This window comes from Lutjanus erythropterus, chromosome 12, assembly GCF_056507025.1.
Source record: "Lutjanus erythropterus isolate fLutEry1 chromosome 12, fLutEry1.hap2, whole genome shotgun sequence".
NCBI lineage: Eukaryota > Metazoa > Chordata > Actinopteri > Lutjaniformes > Lutjanidae > Lutjanus > Lutjanus erythropterus.
The window spans coordinates 18,864,118-18,888,844 of record NC_139328.1 but is presented as its reverse complement, the minus strand read 5'-3'; the positions used below and the strand labels follow the sequence as shown (position 1 = coordinate 18,888,844).

Sequence of the window (24,727 nt, the reverse complement as noted above, 5' to 3'; positions counted from 1 at the left end):
GACACGGGAGGGTAAAAGACAAGAGGGGGAACAGTGAGGGAAAAGCCGATCGGGGAACATGGGAGTGATTGACTTACTGACTGACTTTATAAATGGGTTAAGTGTGTGTGGTCTCTTGACGTGACGTTTTTGGACCCTTCTGCTTGTTTTCTTGTTGTAGTAAGTACATTCTTGCTATATACACCTTGTTTTCTTTCTAAATACACATATAAACAAAACTTGAAAGTAAAGTGAACATGAAAAGGCATATAGGCACAGAAAGAAAGAAGCAGACAGAGATCCTGCCAACTGCAATATGTCTGTTTTTAACTGTCCTCTCTGTCTTTGTGTCTGGCTCGACTTTGGATCCATATGTGTTAAATTATAAAAAGCACATACAGTATGCAGTGGCTGAATGACTGTCTGGTTGTCATTGTAGTTTTTGTTGTAGTAGGAGGTTCAGAAAGTGTAGGGAGAATATGTGAGTGTAGGTTCAATAAGCCCAAATCCTCTTTTGCAGAAATGCCTGGCTTCACGCTCAGTTACGCACATTCACACCTGGAAACTGCCCAGCACAACCACAGTTTGATCTGTTGGCCACAGCCGGGCATTAAATGCCCAGCTCAAGAGTGCTTTCACGCTCCCCACCTAGACTTATTCTGCAGCCTGGGGACTGAACAGACGAACGTCTTCTTTAGGCCACTGTTAAATTAATTAGTGTGCTGTGGATGCTCAGGAGAGTTGAATTTAATGTACTGTACTTTTCTGTTCCACTTATTTTTTTTGCGATTCCTCTGGATTGCATCCCAACTGCAAACCTGATACAGACAGGGTTGAAATGTTCAGATCATGGGTGTTAGCCTACTATATGAAAAGAGTGTGTAATTGTGGGTTGGATTTTTCTTCCCTAATGAGATGAGCTGCATTTTACTCCAAGATCCTGTAATAGTAGAGATTCTTCACCCCGATACCTCAGAGACTGGTGGAACCCTGTACTGGTTATATTGTGAAATGACTCATTGTTATAAAATCCAGTATGTTTGTGTTTTCTAGTGGGATCTGTCTGATTATAGCATTAATGGCACATATGTAAAATTTAAGCATCCGTTTTAGAGGTTGACTGATTTTTTTTTTTTTTACAGTTATTTGGATGTTAAGGTCAGCTATTAATTACTTTGAGTTTCATCTTCAGTCGATATTGTCGACCCAATATCGGTAATAGTCAGCTGTATCAGCATATGCCGATATATATATGCGTGTGTGTGTGTGTGTGTGTACATAAAGACAAAACTTTTTCTTTAAACAGAAGATAATGATAAATTTGATTTTTTCCTTAATTCAGGTTTAACATATAACATATTTTGCACTATTTATGTTTTTTCAGTGCCCTGAGATCATTTTTATTGTTAAAGTGTAAAATATCAGGCCTCCAGTACATATTTGAGATACAAATATGGCGGTTTTGGTGGTAACAATTAGTTTTATAAAGAGTATGGTCTAGACCTGCTCTATTTGAAAAGTACCCTGAGATAACTTTGTTATGATTTGGCAGTATCTGTCTGGCCCTGACTTTGACGTATATGTTCAGTTCGACAGTTAACAAGTTTTTTAATAAAGTCAGAGTTTATTAATTTCCAATATCATCTGATTAATCAGATATGCGTTTTTCCTTCAAGCTATCTTTATACAATTGACCTAAAAATCCACTATAAGTCAACCACTAATGTATACACCTTCTGGTTGTTTGGGTTGTTCAATAGTCTGTTGAGATTTACTTGTCACATGTGATTGGAGTGTGGGGGCGGAGAATATCTAATGTATTCCAGAGGTCTAAGCTTGCACAGATGTTGCCTCCTGTAATTTAATGCAATCTGCATGTATATGCTTCCTCTCATAGGGGCCACCCTGATTGCGACCTTCTTTCACCTTTTGCGCAGCACTTAGGTTATTTTCCTCCCTTGTTTATCCCCTTTGTTGCTTATTCCAGGTGGATTCTGGAAAAGGGTCAGCTGAGGTGCCCATATGGTAGATTGGTATAGATAACATTCTCCACATCAGTGGCATAGCAGTTACTCGTTTGGAAATTCTTTAGGAGACGATCATGGAAAAAGAGCCTTTGGCTGATGGAAGGGTTGCGAGCGGGGATCTAATTTCCTTTTCCAAAAGCTCATGAAAAACAGACGGCCTCAGATAAGTACAGACCTTGGTTATTTATCTGCTGTGTAAGGGGACTTGCTGTCCCTAATGGTTGAGTGAGGGGACTTTATGATAGTTCTTGTAGAAAAGCTTACAGACTCTCCTAAAGCTTTGATGCATTCCATAGAATTTGTATGTAATTAATTGTCAAGAGACTACTGCCCCTGGTACGGCACAATATCTGCCTTGTTGTTTTAATGTCACATGTTATTATCACCACAGTAGTGCAAAGCCAGTGCAGTGAAACAAGGAGGAATAGGTGCGTGCTTTTATGGTAACATTTGGTTTCTATTTGTAATCATGAAAGACACAACAAAATGGACAATGTGAGTGGTCTCTGGAGTTATTTTGGGCTTCAGGGCTGAGGAAATAAAAGTCACGTTCGTTTTCTGCACAAGCAGTGTTAGCTGGTTGGCAGTTGGAGCTGTTCCAAGACTTGAATGGGCATGAAATTCAAGTTGGGTCATCAGTAGCAAAGATTAGCAACTGTGTGAGAAAATACTCCTTGAACAAAAAGCCAAAAGTCATGTTTTCTAGAAACCCTGTACTACATTCAGAAGTGTAAATCCATTCCCTTTTCAATTCAAGACCAATTTGGATGCAACTGTGGTCCTTGTTCAGTTCAAATTGCAATAATGAATTGTTCTGGGTATTGGCTACAGGTCTTATTCGTGCCTCTGACTGCCTTCTCCTCATTAGCAACAGTGGCTAAGGCTTCTCAGTGTTGTAGTATTTTTTGCCAAACCAAACTGAAACTTTTCAGAAACTAACTTAAAATAAATAAAACTGATGGCCATAACATAAACCTATAGTGTTGTTCATTTCCCAGCAGACTCAAGCAGCAGATAAAAGAAAACTATTTATAGTGGAGAAAATAATCCCCAATTTGTGACTCCATACCCTGTGAAATTTTCTGTGGCTTCTGCTGACATGCTGCTTTTCTTCTTCTTCTTCTTCTCTTCTTCCAGGGTGACATCCAGCAGCTGCTGATAGTGGCAGACCCCAGGGCAGCCTATGACTACTGTGAACACTACAGCCCTGACTGTGAAACCCCCAACCACCATGACACCCCCCAGGCCCAAGAACCCGAGGGCGAGGTCAGTATCTGGAGGGGAAACAAAGCAGGCTGGGTCTGCTATGGATTTAGGAGTAGAGAGTGAGAGGAATAGTCTGGAGGGAGGGTGAAAGTAAAAGAGAGTTTGGAGAGAGGAGGGAAAAGAAGGGAGGGTTTTAGAGATAGTTGGATTGGGAAGAGGGGGGAGGGAGGAATGGTTGTAGTGAGGAAAGGATGCCGTGGATGGGGGGGGAGTTGGAGTTTGAGATTTAGTAAGGATGATTACAGGAATTTGGAAACAGGCCTTGAGACTTGGGTGTTGTTAGTAAGAGTTAGGAAGCAGAAGATGAAGTAGGAGAATAAGTTAGGAGGCTTGGATGGATAAAAATGAATCAGGTCAATTTGAAAGATAGGATGACTTAAGGTTGAACTAAAAACTGAATTCCCCTCACTGTTTGTGTGAGCAAATGAAAACTAGAATGATTCTACAACTATTGTGCATATTATTCCATTCTTCAAAAGAGGATAAAGCTGTTTTTGGACATATTTTTGGAAGCAAAGTAAGCTGTAAGCCTGTCGATGGATGTTAGCCTTGGAAATGGTTCACTGACATTTTAGGGCCGTTTTTTTTCTAGGAGACACACTGTTAACTTTCGGGGTGTGGTACTGCCTCGAGACCATCTTAGACTTGTGGGAACTGCCCATTTTTCTGACTGCCCATCATTCCAAATAGTCCAAAAAATGTCCCATTGGACCTAAAGCTCTTTTGTGCGACAGCCAGTAATGCTGGAAAAAAAGCCCACTGCTCTGAAGGTCAGTTTCTCTGAAAATACGCCTTCTCCTTGGATTTTTTTGCCAGTAATATATTGGTATGGTAATTATACTCAGGGGACCTTTGTTGCCTTAGTGAATTGACCTCACAGTAATCAAGATGTGGTTAAAATTGGTGAAATAGATGCTGTTTAGTTAAGTTCAGGAACCAAAAACACTTGCTTACTTAATTATTATACTAGGTTTACAAAAGGATCGTATGTTTGGTTAAAGCATGCTAGTTTGTTTTCAAGATAATGGGCTGTTGGACAAATAGATTTTCAGGCTAAAGGGACATTTTTAGGCTCTTAGCTTGCTAGCATTTGTGATGAAATGTTAGAAATTTAAGGCATTTGTGACTCAGAATTTGACTCAGAACATGGAAACTAGCAAGTTAGGTTGTAGCTCCAAAAGTAGAAGCAAATAATCCAGGCTTGGGTCCCACCACACTTTGCTTTTTATTCATGTTTTTTCAACAACTGCTGCGTCATCAGTGTTGTGTTTAGCCATGCTTCCATCCATAACCTTTATTCCCAGGAACTAATTTTCAGGGAACTAAAAGGATCCTTGTTGTCAGCATTTCCAAAGTGGTCTTAAGACCCATGAAGAGTTGACAAATTAGTCCACTGACATATGAAAGTTTTTACATGTTATTTTTACACACAACTACACGCTGTCGTCTGCAAGCTCCATGTCGATGTGTCGAAGCACAACAAAAAACAAACTGGTTTATGGCTGCAGAGTTTTAAAGATGGTGGCTGAAATCAAAAGCTGTGTGTACTAGACCAATCACAAATGTCCCACACCCGTCCTTCCCCAAAGTTACTGTTGTTTTGGAAAGTACTACCCCTGAGCAGGTACCGAAAATAAAATAATGTCCTCTGTACCTAATTCAGACCCTAGTCCTTGCAGTGGAAATGCCACTAAAATTTTCTAGTTTCTGGGGAAAGTTTCTGCAGTGGAAACACAGCAAGGAGAGGGTCTAGCCAGCATTAGAAGTTTGTCGTTCATGGGTCCAGCTGTAGAGACGGTAAATGACCAGACTGTCAAAACTCACAGCATGGGGTAGCCCTGTAATCTCAGAGCTCCATACATTACCACGTCTTTCACACAAAAAATTAAGTAACTTACAGAGACTCAGTGTAACACAGAGAATGACAAAATCATAGATAGGACAAAGCAGTGGTTAACAGCATCCACGTCAAGTTTCCGTGCTTCCCCACCCCCATTCTGAACTTTTTCCCTGAAACTTTTCTGAAACATAAACAAAGGTCTGTGACAGCTAATAGTAACAGTAGAAAACATTTGACCTGGTTTAAGGCAGTGGATTTTTAGCCTGCCAAATACACAAAGAGCAGAAAATATTCTCTGCAAATTTGATTATCTTAAAACCTTTTTACAAACATTCCTCCTGGCAAAAGTACTTTGACAGCGACTGACTTTTATGAGTGTGTCGACTCCAATCCATCTCTGTCTTTAGTTTGTGTTTTATTCTTGGAAACATGATGACATATCAAGATACATTGTTGAGTTTGGGCTCATTTTCTTTGAAATTTAAATTTTATTGCCACTGGCTCTACAATATTACTTGTAGCCTTTTCAGCCAAATCTCTTAATTGAAATTCAGTGCTTTGTGTCAAGGCTTCATTTTTCCTTTTTCATCTTCATTTTTTTGTTATTTTGCTAGTTCAAGCCTTTTTTGTCAGCTGACATTTTCCTTCAGTATTTCACTAAATAACTGATGAGCTCACACTGGAAACTTTTCCTTTTTCCCTGCCACGAAGTCTGAGCCCACTTTGGAGTGGCCCCGTGATTTATATCACTAACGAGTTCTGCAGGCTCTGCCCAGACTCCCAGGGAAATTTAAGCTTTTCCTTCCCCAGCTAGACTCCCAGTACCTGGAAAAGTAGACTTTGGATCCCTGGTTCAAGAAAAAAAATCAGAAGCCGGTTCTCTTACTTGAAAATATTGGCTGTACAGTGGGTACCATGTCCTGGAAAATATTGCTTCATCATCAAGTTACTCTTCAGCGCCAAGACAAGGAGCTTGTCAATTCTAAATAGACAGCAGGGAGCCGTTTGGATGCAAGAACATTGTAAATCTGGTTTATTAATTGTCGGTTTTTGTGCAGTTGTAACAGGAATGTTTTTCCTACATTCCAGCTCAGTATTTTACAGGACTGATTTCCTCCTGCACAACTGAAAAATGTTTCCTTCAAAGGATAAATCACTATGGTAGAGGTAACACTGTTGAAGTCTGAACTTCTGTCCCTCAGTATTTTTTTTCAAACCAAATCGCCTCAATTCTGCAAAAGTGCCAAGCACGGCTATGACCTTAGCCTCTGCGGATGCTCCCTGACCTGAAGCCCTTGCAGTCGTCAGCCACATGTCTGCAGCTGGGTTAAAAGAGGAAGAGGGAGTGATGCAGGAGGAGGAAGGGGGAGGTTTTTTTATGAGCACCCCCTTTAAGTATTTACGCCTTTCATCCGAGTCTGTGGTGAAGGCCTTCGCCTCAGCCAAGCACTTCAGCACCATAAATCTTTATAAATCCTTCCTTCGTTCTCTCTATCTTTCTCTGCATTTCTCTCTGACCCTGTCCTGCTCTGCTCGAGCTGGTCTGGCAAGGGCTTCACTCTTGTGTGACCTCTCCTCCTCTCTCTGGGCCACTGAACGGAGGCCAGGCCAGCATTGCAGCAGCCCGTGGATCTTGTATTATTTTTATGAGCTTAGCAGTCGTCTCGGGAATAATATTTATCCCTGCGCTGATAGAGCGATGTACATCAGGGGCTGTTCTGTTAACTTAATCTACCTCCCTTTTTTTGGACTGTGTTTGCTGAGCTAAAAGAAAAAGGTACATCAGCAGGAATCTTAAGGTTTTGACAAAGTGCTAAAATAGATAAAATTACATAATATTATATGGGTTGTGGGCCGTGTGCCAATAAATGCCAATGTCAATATCGATGATTTAAAGGAAAAGAGAGCTGCTGCTGGATGATGTACTATTGTAGGCCAACTCCGAAGTTAGCATTGCTCTACTCTGCGGGTATAATCCAACCATTGGATGCTTGTTTGAGGCAGCATCACCATATCCCTTATCTGCATTTTCAAAGTCCCCAGGAAACAACAACTATCTCCCAACTAGCAACCTACACACTGAAATTGGCAAATTCGCTTTCTTGCAAGGAGTTAGATGAGAAGATTAATCCCTCTCTGTAGAGTTAATATGAATCTGGAGCCAGGAGATGATTAGCCTAGCTTAGCATAAAGACTGGAAGCAGAGGGAAACAGCTGGCTCTGTAAAACTGCAATTTCAACTTTTGTACTGATAAAACAAACATGTCACATATTATTTAGTGAACTCTAGAGATGCTTGAGGATTTCTTTTCCTTTAGATAGAGCCAGTCTAGCACTATCCCTCTGCTTTTAGTGTTTATACTAAGCTAAGCTAACTGTCTCCAGCTCTGAACTGTAACTTGATGTTTTTACACTAATGTTTTTGTACAGATTAAACAAACAGCAACAACAGCTTTAAAGATGCTTGTAGACATTTTTTTTACCTTTAGATACATCCAACCAAGCAGTTTCCCTCTGCTTTATGCTAAGCTAAGCTAACTGTCTCCAGGCTCCAACTTTATATTTGATGGCAAGATATGAGAGTGCTTTTGACCTTTTCATCTCACTCTTGTCAAGAAAGTGAAAAGGCGTGTTTCCCCAAATGTCGAACAACATAACTTCAGTCTTATGTCATTGCTTGGTGTTTATTATGATGTTTCCTCTCTAGTGGCTCAGGTTGACTTAATCCTCAGATGTAAATAAACTGCAACATAATACACAAAGCAGACCACATTAGAACTTGGTGGAATGCTTTGGACATCCAAAAAGAAATGTTCTGTGTAAATAATTAGTGAAATAACACATGTTTTTGTCACAGAGACTGACTTAACTACCCAGCATTTTTTTAAACAGTGGTTTCACCCCCTGCTACTGTATTCTGTATGTTCCCCATAATTTACCAACATGCGATGAGTCAGTGCAGCTTAAGGTTTCTGTTTTAAGGAGCCCATTAATGAAACCCCAGGGCCATTGTTTGCTTACAGAATTAAATGGAAGCAGATCAGTTTTTACTGGCATCACATTAACCATCCAACATCCTCTTGGAAGCAAACAAGAATGTCTTTATTGGTGTTTGCTTGGTGTCACACATGAACCTTCCATCTGAGGCTCACAGGGGTTTGGATAGAAGAGAAGCTGCTGTCATCCATATGCAAAATTGATCTGTTGTCTAATATGGATGTGATTGTTTCATCATTTGACCATGTTATTTCTAAAATAGCATGACAACACTGGTATTTTAACAGTTTACAAATAGTTGACCTGCTTTTCCATGCCATGTAAATAATGTACAGTATGTCTGACATTCTGCTACCTTATTTACATGATTGTACTAATAAATTGATTCCCCTCATCCCTTTTTCCCTACAGTACACTAACTATGAATACGGTGACTTTTATGACTACATTGAAGGAGAGTTAACCACTGATGCTCCCCCAACTGAAGGAGCCAAGACTGAGGTAACACCTGACTAACACTGCCATCATGACTTGCTGCCATGAATAATACACATACAAGTATTTGATCTCTTGTTGTCTTTCTCTTGTCCCTCATTGTTAATCTTCAGTGCTCTCTCTTATTCCCTTTATCTTCCTTTACTTTGTGCTTTATCTGTATGTCTTGAAGTTTACTTTTAGTTAAACATGTATATACTACACATTAAGGATGAGCGCAAACATCATTATCTGTATCTGTAAACATAAATTGAATGGGCGGCGATTAAATTGGTGTGGGTGGTGCTTAAACAGGAAGTAGGTGATGCTACAGGATGTTGTTAATATAAGCCTGAAATTGATATGGGTTAATTAGATGTTTTTAATGAATGTGCCCATATTTGTTGTTTATTAGAAAACTAAAGAACTGCTTCAGATCAATGATTTTTTAAATAAGACCACTATTACAGAACTTTTTCAAAAGTTACAGAATTTTTTCTTTAAAATTGAATGAATACATTTCGGTGAATCAATGAACACAACACATGTGTTATTAGATAACCAGTGAGGATTTTCCTCCATCATGATTACTTGCTCAACGCTAAAACGCTTTTAAACATATTGTGATTATTATAACACTTGTTTTGAAGGACGTTCTCCAAAAGAAACAAATAGATATATTCACAATACCTTTTAACTATAAACTGACCTCGTATTTCCCAATCTCTCTATGTAATGTTTTCTTTGCGTGCTGTTTCTGTCTGATTTCAGACAAATGTGGGTGGCGACTACTACACAGGTGAGTATGACTACACCACAGTGGATGGAAATCAGCCCGAAACTCCCACTGAGACTGCTGGACAAGGCCAGGTAACTTTTTATAGCTATAATTTTCACGGCGATTAAGACTTGATCATTTTCTTCACAGGAAGAACCATGTACAGGAAACATATCTGTCATGGTTCAGTAAAATACTACATGAAGTTAAAATGAAAAGTCATTAATAGTAAAACATAGTAACAGCTGTAGAGAGTTAGTAGCTGGTAGACAACCTAATGGCATTATAATATCAAATTACTTTAATGGAATTATTATTGATTTTTTTGTGTGAAATCACAAAGGTTTGGACCACAGAAGTATTGCTTCAAACCCTGAGCAATGCATTTTTTTAATTATGGTGGAAAATTTGTGCACCACTGACTTTTAACTCCCATCCATCCTGTTAACATTCCTTTCCAAATGACTATGACTCCAAAAAATTCTCAGGCATCACAAACAACAAAACATATTTTTACGATCGTCGTTGGAGGTTGAACCCCAACAAGGCCCCTTTGAGAATAAACCGCTCACTCTGCTCCTTGATTTCCATGAGAAACAGCCTCCTTCAAACAGTGTCTGGATTAAAAAAAAAAACGGAGCAGGAAAACCTTGTCATTTAATGAACCGTGACCAATGGAAAATCAGTGGACAGACGCATCCCCTATGTTTCTGCCATATCCTGAATTTGGCAGATCCTGTCTTAATTTGTGCTAAACCATCACATAAAACACAGCATAATGAGGAACATTTGGGGGTTAAACTAAAACAATACGGCTGTGTGCTCTGCCAGCCAAATGTCTGCAGATTGCATTGTGATGTACCTTGAGGTTGGATAACGCAGCTTCTGGCAGCTTGAGACGTTACATTTATTAAAAATGACAGGTCAGAGGGCTAACCACGAAAACTAAACATGTGCTCTCCCATGTTGGAACACTTGTCTGATTAGTGAGGACTGTGACAGACTGAATAACTTCTAGACAGTGTCATAGGGTCATATTACTCATAGTTCTAGCACAATATACTATCAGTGGATGCATTTGCACTGGATGTCTCTTTTTTCATTGCAGACGGCACTATAATTTATGCTGGTTCAGTCTCACCTAGATTTAGCCATGTATTATGGTTTGTCAGATGCTCAATTGTGGAATAAATTCAGAGTAAGCTATAATATAGCGAAATGGACTAATGGCTTATACGTTGAGGATTTAACCCCTGACTATGTAAATCTTTTAAAAGGTACCTGATTTATTGAGCATTTTGAACATGGGAGAACTCCTACAGTGTTTAACCTCTAATATTTTTGGCCAAGAAATCTTGGACTATGACAAGATCCCATGAAGTGAATCACATCAGTCAGATGCATTTTGCTTTGAAGAGATTGCACAAACTGAGCGCGCAGCAATATAAGCATGCTCAAAGAAGCAAATTTGCATGACAGGTCTGGATATTTGAGACTCTACGTTCTCTAATGTAATTGTTCCTATAAAATCAGATTTCCTCAGTGCCTCAAATTCTGTGTAAACACATTCTTAAACATATAAATGTCTTGTTAGGATTTCTTTTTTCTTCTCAAACAGTACAGCTTGTTTACAAATGTAGCTCTGATTTTCACTTCATTGGGTTTTTAATAGTTCTTGAATGTTCTTGTTTGCATTTAACATTTTTACTAAGATTAAAACATTTAAAAGGACAAAAACATATATATTTCCCTGGGCCTGTAGTGCTATTTATCTAACTAGATTGTTTCACTGTTTCATTCTGCTGTAGAAAAAAGTAGTTCATACATGAAACTGCTAACAACAAGGTTTGTGGATTATCTCGAGCAACCGAGTCATGATTTCTGCAAAGAGCCATTGCTTGTTACTTTTTCAGATATATTTTTTGGCGCTCTGAGCACCACAGGCTGAGCTCCATTTAGTTCCACTATATACAAGAGGAGACAGACATCTTCACGGCTGATATCCCCCAAACTCAGCAACTCACACCAAAATAATCTACATGGATAAATAGCGCTACAGGCCAGAGGAAAAAGTTGTTTTGTTGATTTTGAGGTGAAATGTCCCTTTTAGGATTATGCTGTTTAAATGACCTCACTAGTCCGTCATAGTGTTAATTTAACAATATGCCGCTGAATTCTTTGTTTTTTCTATATTGTTATGAATCTCACTGTTTATGTGTTTAAAACATCAATGTGTCAATAAGTTTGGGACATTTTGCCTTCCTACTGCTTTGTGGAAAAATAATTCTTAATATATAATATGATTATAATGTTAATGTTAATAACAATGCCTGTTGTTAAAACATATGTGGAGATTGACATATGTTGACTTTTGGATGCTGTCCCAAATTAGATACATGGATGTGTGCACAACTAAGTTGAAAAGAGTTTCTCTTAGTTGGTGTCAAATAATTTCATTAAATCACGGGTAAAATTCACCACTTTTTATGTGGATTTCCAATCAGGGTTGATGGTAAATGTAGTCAGTTAATGCAACAAATTCTTGATCAAGAAAGCTGAGTTGGAGAAATCCAAGCAGAAGCTGCCTGTAGTTCTTCCTTAACACCAGTCGCATCACTGGATTCAGGAAGAACAAGAGGTTTTTGCAGCGGAAGAACTCGGCTTTGTCTGTCAATATAGGGTTTGAGGGATTTATTGCTTCAATTAATTGCATTCACCATCAACACTGATTGAACATCCACATAAAAAGTGGTGAATTTTCTCTTTCTCCGCTAATTACTAATGCCTTAACTGTGAATTATGCTACATAAAACATGTGAATCATAAAATCTGTTCACATGGTTTCATTTCACTAACCAAACCTCCATGTTCCCTCCCATCTTAACAACCCCTGCGCCCTTTTTTGCGATGCCTGGATTGATCCCAGACCTATGAAGGGGAAATAGTGGATGATTACATCACCGGTGTGGAACAGGTCGGGGCGGACCCTACCGTTGCCGTGGAAACCGCTGCCCCGGTGGACACCAAAGAGAATGTGGATCCTGCCACTGACGCATATGAGTTTAAGGAATACGACCTGAAGGAATATGACACCAAAGAGTTTGTAGAGAAGCCATATGATTATGGCGATTATGGCGATTACGGCAACGTTGACGCCAAGCCTACATCTGCAGCATATGAGGAAGAGTTTGGTCCTGGTGTTCCAGCAGAGACCGACATCAGGGAGAGCGCCGTAAGTGCTGGAGTGGTTAGAAGTGATGGTGGGGAGGGGAAAGTATGGTGGTCAGGAATGTGGAAAGATGGAGAAGATGCTGGTGGCATTTGTTTGATGGGTTGTTTGCGGTGCCCTGTTTGTTTATTGTTTCTAATGGTATCAGGTTATAGCTTGGAGCATTCTGCATGCACAAACACACCAGCAAGCACAAACACACACTTCTTCAATCCAAGTCTCCTACAGATAAACAGATGTCAAACCAGCTGTCAGTACAGACACACCCTCCGTAACCTCTTGGCCTCTGTGACCTCTCCTGTTTATCAAAGCCATCCTTCTCCCTGGTTATCCCACCAATGATCTGTTCGGATTACCTGATGACAAACCCATTTTTTCCTAATGTTTTTTCCTCAAATCCATCCAGATCAATATCTAAAACCACACACCAGAGGTAACAAAAGTACACATATTCTTTACTCAAGTAAAAGTACAGATACTCATGTAACAAAAAGACTGCGGTAAAACTCAAGTAAAAGCGAAAAAGTACAGGCTCTGAAATGTTATCAAATTATAAAAGTAAAAGGTTGTAGGACATTTCTTCTGTGCGAAACTAGCTTTCCCTTTTCTCTGTAGCCTTTTCTCCCTCTCTGTCAGTTTCATCTGGTTTCGTTTGTTTCAGCTTGTTACATCTTTCACAGTTTTCATCTTCATAGGTCTTGCTATGTTGCTTTTATCTTGTTAAGTCTTTTTTGTCCTGTTAGGTCATTTTCATCTGGTTATGTCTTTTTCGTCTTATTACGTAGTTTTTGTCTCATTACATGTTTGTTGTTTTCATCTTTTTATGTTGTTTCGTCTTGTTACTTCTTTTTCGTCTTGCTATGCCTTTATGGTGTTTTTTATCTTGAACGTTGTTTTCTTCTTGTTACATCTTTTACGCCATTTTCATCTTCCTATATGAACTGTTTAATTGTTTTCATCTCGTTAAAACATTTTTGTCGTGTTACTTTATTTTTGTTTTGTTACATCTTTTACATTGTATCTATTTCGTCTTGTTACGCCTTTTTCATCGTGTGTCTTTTATGGAGTTTTTCATTTATTACGTCATTTTCATCTCGTTGTATCTGTTGGGCATGATATGTAGTGATTGATACACTAAGGAATCATATTTCCTATGTGTTACTGTCCCATCCATTTAGGGTGATTTCAGCCTTGTTATTGAGAAGGTGGTGCACAATGATGCCAAATAAATAATCAATAATTACCCTCAAATGCTTTAAATACAGAAGTATAGTGTACCTGACAAATCTACTTAAGTATAGTAACAAAGTGTTTGTACTCAGTTACTTCCCACCCCTGCCAGACAGAAATATTTGCTGAGCCAGTGTCTATCATGGCGTGTTTCCAGCCTCCCTCCTTGCCTCAGGATCCAGATTCTCAGAGACAGGAAGTGACACAGTCTCTGTCTGGATGTTGGCTTGAGATCTGTCTGTCTTGGGTTAATCTGAACAGCTCTATTAGTGCTCTCCACTCTACAATCCCTCATAACTTTCTCAAAAAGAGCTTCCTCTTCAGGCTAAACTGTACAATCTAGTGGTTTTAGGACAGACTGGTGTAGGTGGTTTGTGCATTCTTCTCATGTGAAGTCATTGTATGGATAGTGTCAGGTAACGACCTCTGCATTTGTGCACAGTTGGGGTCTTTTCTGCAGTTCCTGGCTTTATGGCAGCTTAATAAATGGGAGTCCAACCAAAGTCTAAATTATAGCTTCTTGCAAAATTATTCTTGAGGTTTATTTTTCCAGCAGGCAGAAAAAACTCTGCTTTTCGCCTCGAGAGCTACCTAAATCCTTTTAAAGCATACAGAACACTAGTCAGCATTTTGCTGAGTTTTTTTTTGGCACTTTCATTGGTGTTTTATGCAACCTCTATAAAAGAGAAGACACCCAACAGGACAGGACATCTGCTGCTCACCAGCCTCTGTTTTCCTTTTTGCCATTTTTGGTACCACTGCTGCCCAGTCTTCTCATATAAATGTCCGACCTGTTACTGTGTGAAAAGCTCACCTGGTCTGTCTTGTGTCTGTAGGTGACTGGAGGTCACTCTTACCTGGGAGAAAAAGGAGAGAAGGGTGAACCAGCTGTCATTGAGCCAGTAAGTGAAGTATTACACTGCTGTGTTTTAATTCTGATTAAAATATATATATATATATATATCACTGAAGTTATCAGGAAAAGGAAGTGTCATCTTTGTCCAAGCTACTTTTGTGTACTGAGTTAAACAGATATCATTCATATGTTGAAAGTCACTATCACAAATTCCACAAAGGAAATACATATATTAGAAGGAAATCCATCCAAAAATCACACTTCAAATAATACAGTGGCAATAAGACGTTAGCTAGTGTCTGAATAGGTAGCTGCCAAACAGACTTGCCTGTCAAATTCATATTGTTCTTTATCCGGGAAATGACAGCTAATTCCAGCTAACTAACTAATTAGACTTCTTCTTGTTTGCTGATGTGCAGCCAGTCATACCATCTAAATCCCACAGTGGGTCCACAGGATATAACATTAGGACTCTACTTCTGTTTATCCATCTACCTAGCAAACTAGCTACCTACCTAGCTACCTATAAACCTACCTACAAACCCGCCTTGCAAGCTAGCTTTTTAGCTGTTGGGGCAAGCCACACAGACTTCTATCTGCATATCTGTCTGTTTCTTGGTTGGTCTGTTATTTTAGCCAACAAAACGTCCGGATAAATGGCATATTTTAAGATGAGCTTAGACTCTCCAACAGTTGCACACAATGATTTATAAGCCTATAAAAGCCATGAATCAGATTCTCTGCATATTTTCCAAGGAATGAGAGTTTTCTTTGATCTGTTCTTTCGTTCAAATAAAAGAACAAATATCTATTTAATATCTGTTTTATATCCATATTTAGATATCTTAATTTATTTTAGTTTTAGTGGAACTGAACTTAAGGCCATGTTTATTTGCTACAAGCAAGACTTTCTTCCCCCCGATGAGATTTAACACACAGCTTTGGTCTAACGGACACAGACAAAACACTGTGTACACAAAATGCCACAGTACATAATTTCTTTAGAGAGCCATCCTATACAATTTACCACCCCTACAGGCTAAACACTGACTGAAATAGCAGCTGCAGTTAACTTCTCTCCTCCCATACCATCTGTACCACCACAGGCTCCCATCCAGATCTTTGACCACACACACATACATAACACGTAGAATAGGACATCAGATAGCTGAAGAATTGTCAAAGCTTGTAGCTAAAAGTAAACTCCTCAACCTCAAACCCAAAGCACCCTCTGGCTCTCATTTTCCCCCTCATTCTCCATTGCCTGTGGATTTACACGCTGCCTTATAATGCTACTGTATCCACGTTTTCCTTTTTCAGGGGATGCTTATAGAAGGACCCCAAGGAGCCCCCGGCCAAGCAGTGAGTATCACGTTCTCCCACACTACTCCTGTCTGCCTTCCACAGATGGAGAACAGCTAAAGAGGGAAAAAATGTCTTTATGGAAAGAGCATCAGCCCTGATCGCCAGTGAAGCTTGAGTTGGGAGAGACAGTCAAAATGTGTATTTGTGCATGAGTGTGTGTACATCTGTGTCTGTGTGTGTGTGAGTGCAAGAGAGAAGGAAAGGGGGGTTGGGGGCTATTTTATTTTGAGGCTTATTTCTTTTTGAACCCACGTCTTTGCTTCTGTCTTTGTTGGCCTATGCATGTGAATTAGTGTGGTGGGAATGCTGGTTAGCAGCAGTTTGGGATATAATATGCTAAGTGTGTGTGTGTCTGTCTGTGTGTGTGATCTCAGGGTCTTTCTGGTACCCCAGGATTGCAGGGTCCCCCAGGTCCCCCAGGAGATCCTGGTGAGAGGGTGAGTAAAATCTGGCCTCATTTCACAGCTGATTACAGATGTGTCTGAGCAGGTCTGTTACCCATTCTCTACTCATTGTGAAGATTAGAATTTAATAACTAGGTTTATTTTCCTAAAAGAAGATTAAAGGATATTTGTACTTATAAATTCAAGTTGCACACTTTCAAAAGTTGAGACAACTCAAAATTTCAAGTTATTTTACTGCAATAGGTTTTCGACTTTTGAATCAAACTCAAACTTTTTTTGTCAATGTTTCAAGGTTTTATTTATGCATTTGTTGACAAATAAAACAGTCACAAGCATAAATACATACAAAGAGTGATGTTTTGTCTCTGACATTAATACGAACATATTACAGAGGAAATAGAGCTGAATAGGAAAGAGACAGAACAAACCAAAGCACTAAAAGGAACAACAGAAAGAAAAAAGTGAAAAACAAGAATAGACAAACAAACAACAAAAGAAAACCCTGATGAATTGCTGGTACATATACTGTATATTCGTTATGATGTGTTATCTGAGTATACACAAAGGTTGTGTATTAGTCTCTGAAATTAGATATAACAGCATATTGTCCACACAATTGAAGAAAGGCTTCAAAAATTTTCAGAAATTGTTCACAGTGAGCTGTGAACCTTATTTGTCATTATTCAGGTACCTGAGAATTAATGGTTTTAATCAAAAAATATTAAAATATTAACCATTATTCACTTTAAATGGTTACTAAAACTCAAATATCACCTATTCTAGAGAATTGGGACAACTCATGTCCTACCCCCAAAAAACAATGTTTGTAATTTATGTTTTGGTTTGCTTTCTTTTTTTTTTTTAATTTCTAAACTTTCTCTGTGCCAGAAAACAAACTTGTCCCAGACAAGAATCCACACCTTCAAACTATTTAAAAATGTATTAAAAACCTTAAGACTCTAAATCTAACAATGTCATAGGTGTATAAATGTGCTATTATAATCAACATTGTTTTAAAAGTGATATGTTTTTAATGAAAATGTTTGTCCTTTTTGTTGTTGTGTCTCAGATTTCCATTAAGTCAGATTTTTACAGAAACAATACTTAATCTGACATAAAATGTTTAGCTATACCCTAAGCTCCCTTGCCTCCATTCATGGTTTAAAAAAGGCAGGAATACTGCTCAAGCACTTGCAAGCTTTCCATTTTTTAAGTCTCAAGAACGAGTGAGATAAGTAAATTATTTCAATACAAGATTTTGAGTTGGTCTCAGAACTCAAAAACATAGTGCAGTACACTGCATTGAAGTTTTGAGTTGTCTCCCATTCATCATTTTTACAGTATACATCAACCAAAATACATATTTTTCAGGCTGTAATTAATACAAAATATACTGGAATGCTCAGTTAACTTTAGCCATTCATCTTCCTTGTGGAAATAAAGGAGTCAGCATATATATATATATAAACACCCCTGCATGTGTCTTCTTTATTGGAGAGCTGTGAAGTACAGACTCTGTGCCATGGAATGAATAATAGAATTGGACACAGCTTTGACTGCAACAGTAGAGAAGACTAGTGAAGAGTGGTGCAGGGAAATTAGGTGCCCATAAATTGTCAGTATACCAACTTAAATTCTGAGGAACATCTGTGTTGGTATGTGGCAGGACTTGTGAGACTTTCAGAGAGTTTGCTTTGCTTTTAAATATGTAGAAGCCTAAATTTTCTCAGAGTGTTTTTCTCAGCACCGTGGGATTCCACTCATTTATTTGATTGATTGGATGATGCAGAAAAAGTGCCTGTCCCCTCCAGGAGGCTGGATCTCAGCTTGTTTTTCTCAAATGTGGTGGTGATTGCCCTGCACCCCTCTTTCATCACCCTTTTAGCACATCTTTGTATTCTGTCTCTGGAGGTTAACCCTGTAATTTCCAACAAAAAAATACTCCAACACGCCTCCTTCAGACTGTACAAAAGGCTTATTGTTTCGCAGGGTCAAAGTGATCAGAAAATATTTTGTTGGTCCAAATGTCTCCCCTCCCCCTCCCTTCATTTCCTCCCATGAGAAACAGTCTCTCTGAGGACTGACAGGGGGATTAAAAGCGACTCGTTTCTGTAGTCTTGTGGTTTTCCGTTGCGCAGTATCCGCCTGGACTTAACGTTTGATCGGCTCATTTCTCTCATAATCACCGTCTCCCTCCTTTCCACTCAAACGCCACTTTCCCAGCCATGTACGAACGTCATTAACACTAGATGTCGCTACGCTTACTATAACAGCAATGGATGGAGAGTATTTACCACCTCTGGGAAAAGGCAGATGGGAACACATGGCATCAATTTGAGCCAGCAGTCTGAGATGGCTGCACATGACAAGACTCCTAAATACATTCTGGTTTCTCTGGAAATACTCGGTACTGCTCAATGTTGATCTTCATAGATAAGTTTTTGTCTTTATTAAATCAAAATCTAGACTCCATTGTTGAGCTGCCTATTCATGTTATTCAGCATAATCATTTTTTAAGCATAAATTTGCTTTTAAGTTTTGTTTTTTGTTGTCTTTTTTTTGGGGGGGGGGTTGTTTTTTTTCTTTTTTGCCACAGTAGCGGCATGACTTCAAGGATGTCAATCAGTTTATCAGTGAAATATCTCAATAGCATTTTTTGGATTTATTGCTGTGAAATTTGAATCCCACCCTATCCATAACACTTTGCTTATGGATAGGCATTAATGCCTGTAATGCCTTTTTGACTTTAATGCCAACATTGGATGGTAACACCCTTCATTTTTATTTTTTAAGTTATAAGTTGTTAGCCTTTGGAAATGCAAAGGTAGCTATGTAAACATGCTATGCTAAAGATAGCATGTTATCCAGTTAATATTAGCATTATGTTTAAAATGCCTAACCTATAAGCTGAGGCAGAGAAAGTGCAAATTAATTAATGCAAAATGTCGCTGAAAGCTGACAAATCACAGCCTCACAGCCAAAGTGACTAAGGTCATGTGATCCTGAGAAAGCACAGTTTAGACTAATGAAAATGAATCCTCTATTTATTTATTTATTTGTTACATATTCAAACCAAAATATTCAAATTCTGGTCAAAATATGTATGTTTTAGTGTCAAAATGCTATTTTCCTAAGCCATCCTAAAAACATTTTCTGACATGGCCTGACGTAGGTTTCTGCATGATCCTACATGATAAATAAACCCACTAGGTTGAGGGAGGGGACGCGAGGGCATCAGCTCTCTAACCTACATCACTGCTTTTTGCTAACAGCTGAGTGGGAGTTTCCATTCAAGAAACAGGGAAAAGAACATAGATGGAGTCACCTGTTAAAGCTGTTAGCCTGTGACAATGCCAAGGTATTCACAAGAGGCTGAAGATAGCATGTTAGCAAGCATTAGGTTTAAAAGACCTAGCCTATAAGCTGATACAGGGAGTTTACAGAGTAGAATGAGAAAAACAACTGAAGACTGACAAAGGTCAGGTGAGCCAGACACAAAACAGCTTAGTGTTTTTTTTTATCATTCTGCTGCTGTTCCTTATGTATTCAAATCCAAACAATCAAATGCACTGTAACCTGTGTCACGGCTTCTTGCTAACAGCTAAGTCGGAGTTTCCATTTGAAAGATGTGGAAATGAAGGCATTTAGATTCATTTATTTATTTGCACTTATTCATTTGAACATGCTCTGCTAATGATAGCATATTAGCAAGCTACTATTAAAATTAAATTTAAAAAACCTTGCCTGTAAGCTGAGGCAGAGTTTACAAATGAGAAATCCAGCTGACGGCTGACAAATCACAGCCCAGCAATTGTGCTATCTGGATTCTAATCAGCATTGTAGCCTCACTGCGCCGTGGGTGTGGATTTCTAGTCTTGTTATAAAGTCAGTGCTCTCCTGCAGGCAGTATCCCTCTGAGACCAGCATCATGAAAATCCATTCTTCCTGTTCACTGGTGGTTGAAACTTCATCCTGTCTTATTCTTCCCAGTAGAATTAGTAAATTATCTATTTGAAATAAGTAACAACAACATAGCAAAGTGCCTTCCCATTGATATTATTGTCTTTAGAGAAGGGGTTTGCTGTGAACAGATTCATTGTTCAGTCTCTGCTCTGCTGCTGTTAGTACTGTTAACATTTTTTTTCTCATTTTCAATTTGTTTAGCACCCCCAGGTGATTGTAGAGAAATGTTCATGTTATCTCATGGGAAAATATCCAACTTGCTTATTCACCACATAATATTAATTGTTCCTAGCAGCGTTAAGCTATACAATATACAAGTCAACAAAACAACAGCTGATAATTCAAATTCAATATTTTGAGGACATGCATGTTAACAATAAAACTGTTCAAGTCCTTTTGAATAGCATTATTGTAGTTGAAGGGATAGCTCAAGTTATTTGAAATGGGATTGTAGGAGGTTCTTATTGATAGTTAGGTGATATTCTACACCAGATGGTGGTGAGCACACCCCCAGTTTGGAGATACAATGAACTGTTATGGAAAGGGTCAACAACAAAAAGTATTTTAGCCACTTACCAAAAAAAAATCAACAACATAACATACTACTATAAACTATAGTAAACTATATTTAGAATATTTTCACCACATTACTGTGCTGTCAGACAGCCTTTTCTCACACAACACTGCTGTTATACAAGTCAAATATTGCGCTCTCCAGACCAACCAAACTCCATAGGCAAAATTAATCATTTTACCTTGCAGAACACAGGAGTTGCTGGACTTCCTCTGCCTCGGTTTGTTGGTGTTATTGTCTGACTTCTGTGAATTAGATCTACCCTTTTAAAACACCAAAGTCACACAATAACCAAAAATAACAAAAAAGCATAACAGATGGAAGGGGTGGTAGACTAACGACTCCTGTGCAAAACCTGTGTTCTGTGAGGTAAAATTACTCATGTTGTCTATGGAGTCTGGTTGCTTTGGTGAGAGCAATATTTGGCTTGCACAACAGCGGTTTCCTGCGTCTGATGGCAAAGAAAAGCGGGGGAAATATAGCGTACACTTAAATTGAGATGTATTTTTTCAGGTGGACAATTTTAGATGCCTAAAATACATTCTGTTGCTGACCCTGTCCACAGCAATTCATTGCTTGGCTTCTGTGCTGATGCCCCTCTCTGCTTCTTCAACCTGGGTGCGAGCTGACCAGCATCTAATGTATCAAATACACTGACTGTACCCCACTTCAAATAATGAGAACTATCCCTTTTATGGGGATTTTATATATTTTGTTTTTGTTATTGACCTTAGCTCTGATTGCATGACACACCCACACTGAGGCATGGTATCTTTGTGCTCTGAAGAACCAACTCTCTCTCCCTTCTCTCACTCGCCAGGGTCCTCCAGGCCGTCCTGGTCTTCCTGGTTCTGACGGTGTCCCTGGGCCTCCAGGTACCATTCTGATGCTTCCAGTAAGTGCTGGTGCCTTCCACATGCCCACTGGGCTGTCTGTCTCGTTTCCCTCACATACTGTACACCCTTCATCTTAGGCACTAGCCTGTGAAACTCGCTTCATTTAGTCCGTTTACCTCATAGCATCACCAGTAGGCCAAGGGATCGCAACCTTATTTTCTTTGGGTTACAAATCACTTACCTTGTAAATGTCAGCCAGTGCAATGGAGTGGAACCAGTGACTGAGGCTTTGAAAGGCTCTGTGACACATATTTGTGTGTGTGTGTGTGTGTGTGTGTGTGTGTGTGTGTGTGTGTGTGTGTGTGTGAGTGTGAGTGTGTGAGCTGCCTGTGCTTTTATGCCAGCATATGTATGTGTAAATGTGTGTGTGTGTGGCATGGTGACAGCTTTACAGGTTAACAAAGAAATATTTGAACACACTCTCCAGGAGAGCCCATCAGATGTCTCACTCTGTAAAAAGAGACAAGTCCCATTTGTTTTTAATTGTGTTTTTTCTTTGTTTTGTCGTTGACAGTTCCGTGCAGGCGGTGAGTCACACAAGGGACCTGTGGTTTCAGCCCAGGAAGCTCAGGCTCAAGCCATCCTATCTCAGGCCAGGGTAAGTATCAGTGCTAAATGTGACCCAGGTGCCTCCTTCTCAGTTTAGAGAACACTTTACTTTTCATTTTTTTTGTTTGTCAGTGCAGGGCTCAGCAATAAGGATGGCTCACTTGCCTGGGGCAAGTGAAGTGGTATGCCGGGCTAGTAAATGAAAGTATTTTTTTCATGGGAAAATGGCATAAAATCAGCTTTTACTTATTCAGCCTCTCAGATATGAAAATGTATTATCATAATAAACTGAATATGTTTGAGTTTTGGACTGACAAAATAAGACACTTAAAGACACAGACTGTGAGAAACTGGGATGGATATTTTTAACTATTTTCTGACATTTTATAAATCTTGCAGCCCTTGATTAAACATGGGAACTAAATCTAGTGTCTGTTGTCATTTGATAACTGATAATAAATAAGCCAATTTGTAAACGGGCAAGTAAAAATTGACTTTGGTATGGTGGTAGCCCAAGCTGCCCAACCGGGCAAGAGAGAAAAAAACACTGACATTGAATTCTGCTGTGTACTCTCATTAGCTCCCATTTTACTTCAATTTAATTTTCTGAAGTTTAGATACATGACTGAGATTTTATATGTCATTAAAAAATGCTGCAGTCCAAATTTTATAAGAAAACATTTAATAAGTTGTTAAGTGTAGTAAATGCAGGGTTCATACAGATGTCTGAAACCTTTGAAAAGTGCTTGGATTTTGGATGAATTGTTATTGCATTACTTCCATAATAAAGCACTATCTGACTGAAGTCATGTTTTAGATTAAGAAATAAAATAAGTGAGAAAGCCTGATTCACCATTTGCTCAGCTCAACAGTGATAATGGTGTGAGATTTGGCATCAGAATTAGGAGTTATTGTTGAAACATGAGGTCTTTGATTCCACAGAGAAGAAAACAAAAGCAGATTCTCATTTCTTGCAGACGACCATGGATTTTGTCAACTAAAATGATGAGTCTCTCTAGCAGATTTCATGCATTTAGCAAGCTAATGTAAGATAATGCTAATGTTTGCACTCAATCATCTGTCCATCTCCAGCAGACTTTTTAATGTTTCCATCTGAAACATTTTAAAACGAGAACCCTGTCAAAGTGCATGCATGATGTAGCATCAATCCTAAAAGACTGACACAACACAGAAGATGCCAGATGACAGAAAATACACTCATTAATGTAGTTAAAGGAAGCGCAAGGACTAGATTATTGCAGCAGACCTCAAAACGGTCACTTAACCAGAACAGCCAGACTGTCACCTCAGGAAGAGAACCGGAATAAGCGTTAATTAGTCAGGCATGCTAATGTTTGTATTTTACGTTAAAGTAGATAAGGACAAAGTTTAATCCATTCCTCACACGTGTGCTTTCGTGTTTTACATCTTTGAAAGATTACAATAAAGACTCTTCTGAGGGTCCCATTAATACTGCTTCAACCTTTCAGCATGGAGAAAAATACAAAGCTCGACAGGCCTGCAGTGCCTATAGCTATGGTTGCTAATCTGTGATTAGACAGTTGGTGTTCAGAGGTGAGGTGAAGGTCAGTTGCTTTTGCCTTTTGCAGCTGTGCTCGAGCCATGCTTACCACTTTGCATGTTTGCATACTCTTAGTATGATTTGCAAGTCTTGAAATTCAGGTTGTTTGTCTAGTCATTGTTTGAGTGATTGTCGTATATAAATATGTAATTTACCACAGCTGTAAGGTGCTGGAAAAGCTTGAACAGGCACCTTAAAAATCCTTGAAAAGGGTTTGAATTTGACTTTGGAAAAGGTGTAGGAACCCTGTAAATGAAGAAAGGAGGCATCACTGTTCACAAGTCCCACTCATCCTATAAATTGTCTGAATTCCAAAATATGGACCCGTCTCAGGTTGGGTAGTATATAAAGCCACTCCAGATGTTCACACTCACTCAGGGGTCCTGATAACCATGGCGCTGTTGAAAAACAGGTTGAATTATGCGGCTGTAAGCAAGGTGTGATCTATAGCAGAAACACCTGGAGTTCATTACTTGTGGCACAAACACTGAATATTCACACATTCACAGCACCCTATGCAGCTGGATGGCTGTCAAAACTGGTGAACTGGTGTTTAGTAATGTCTTGAAAGCTCTTGTCACCTTTCTATATTTGTCTTTTATGCCAGAGGTTTGGCCTGAGGAGAGAAAAAGAAAAAACGTGGCAGGAGTTGTAAGTTAAAATGTAAAGGGAATTGAGGGGAGAACTTGTTGAACTTGTTGAATTCTTCTTGAACTGT

At 39.0% G+C, this 24,727-nt stretch overlaps 1 protein-coding gene across 3 annotated transcripts in view; it reads left to right on the top strand.

Moving 5' to 3' along the window:
• Positions 1 to 24,727, top strand: part of LOC146317878 (collagen alpha-1(XI) chain-like) — a 135,925-nt gene that overhangs the window by 24,145 nt on the left and 87,053 nt on the right. For 2 of the 3 annotated variants that reach the window (XM_084733066.1, XM_084733065.1), the window contains exons 5-13: positions 3,144 to 3,272; positions 8,521 to 8,610; positions 9,355 to 9,453; positions 12,288 to 12,593; positions 14,657 to 14,722; positions 15,997 to 16,038; positions 16,416 to 16,478; positions 21,803 to 21,877; positions 22,393 to 22,476. In XM_084733066.1, the coding sequence (XP_084589192.1) occupies positions 3,144 to 3,272; positions 8,521 to 8,610; positions 9,355 to 9,453; positions 12,288 to 12,593; positions 14,657 to 14,722; positions 15,997 to 16,038; positions 16,416 to 16,478; positions 21,803 to 21,877; positions 22,393 to 22,476 (954 nt within the window). The remainder of the gene's footprint in view (positions 1 to 3,143; positions 3,273 to 8,520; positions 8,611 to 9,354; positions 9,454 to 12,287; positions 12,594 to 14,656; positions 14,723 to 15,996; positions 16,039 to 16,415; positions 16,479 to 21,802; positions 21,878 to 22,392; positions 22,477 to 24,727) is intronic. The other variant, XM_084733067.1, reaches the window with a different exon arrangement.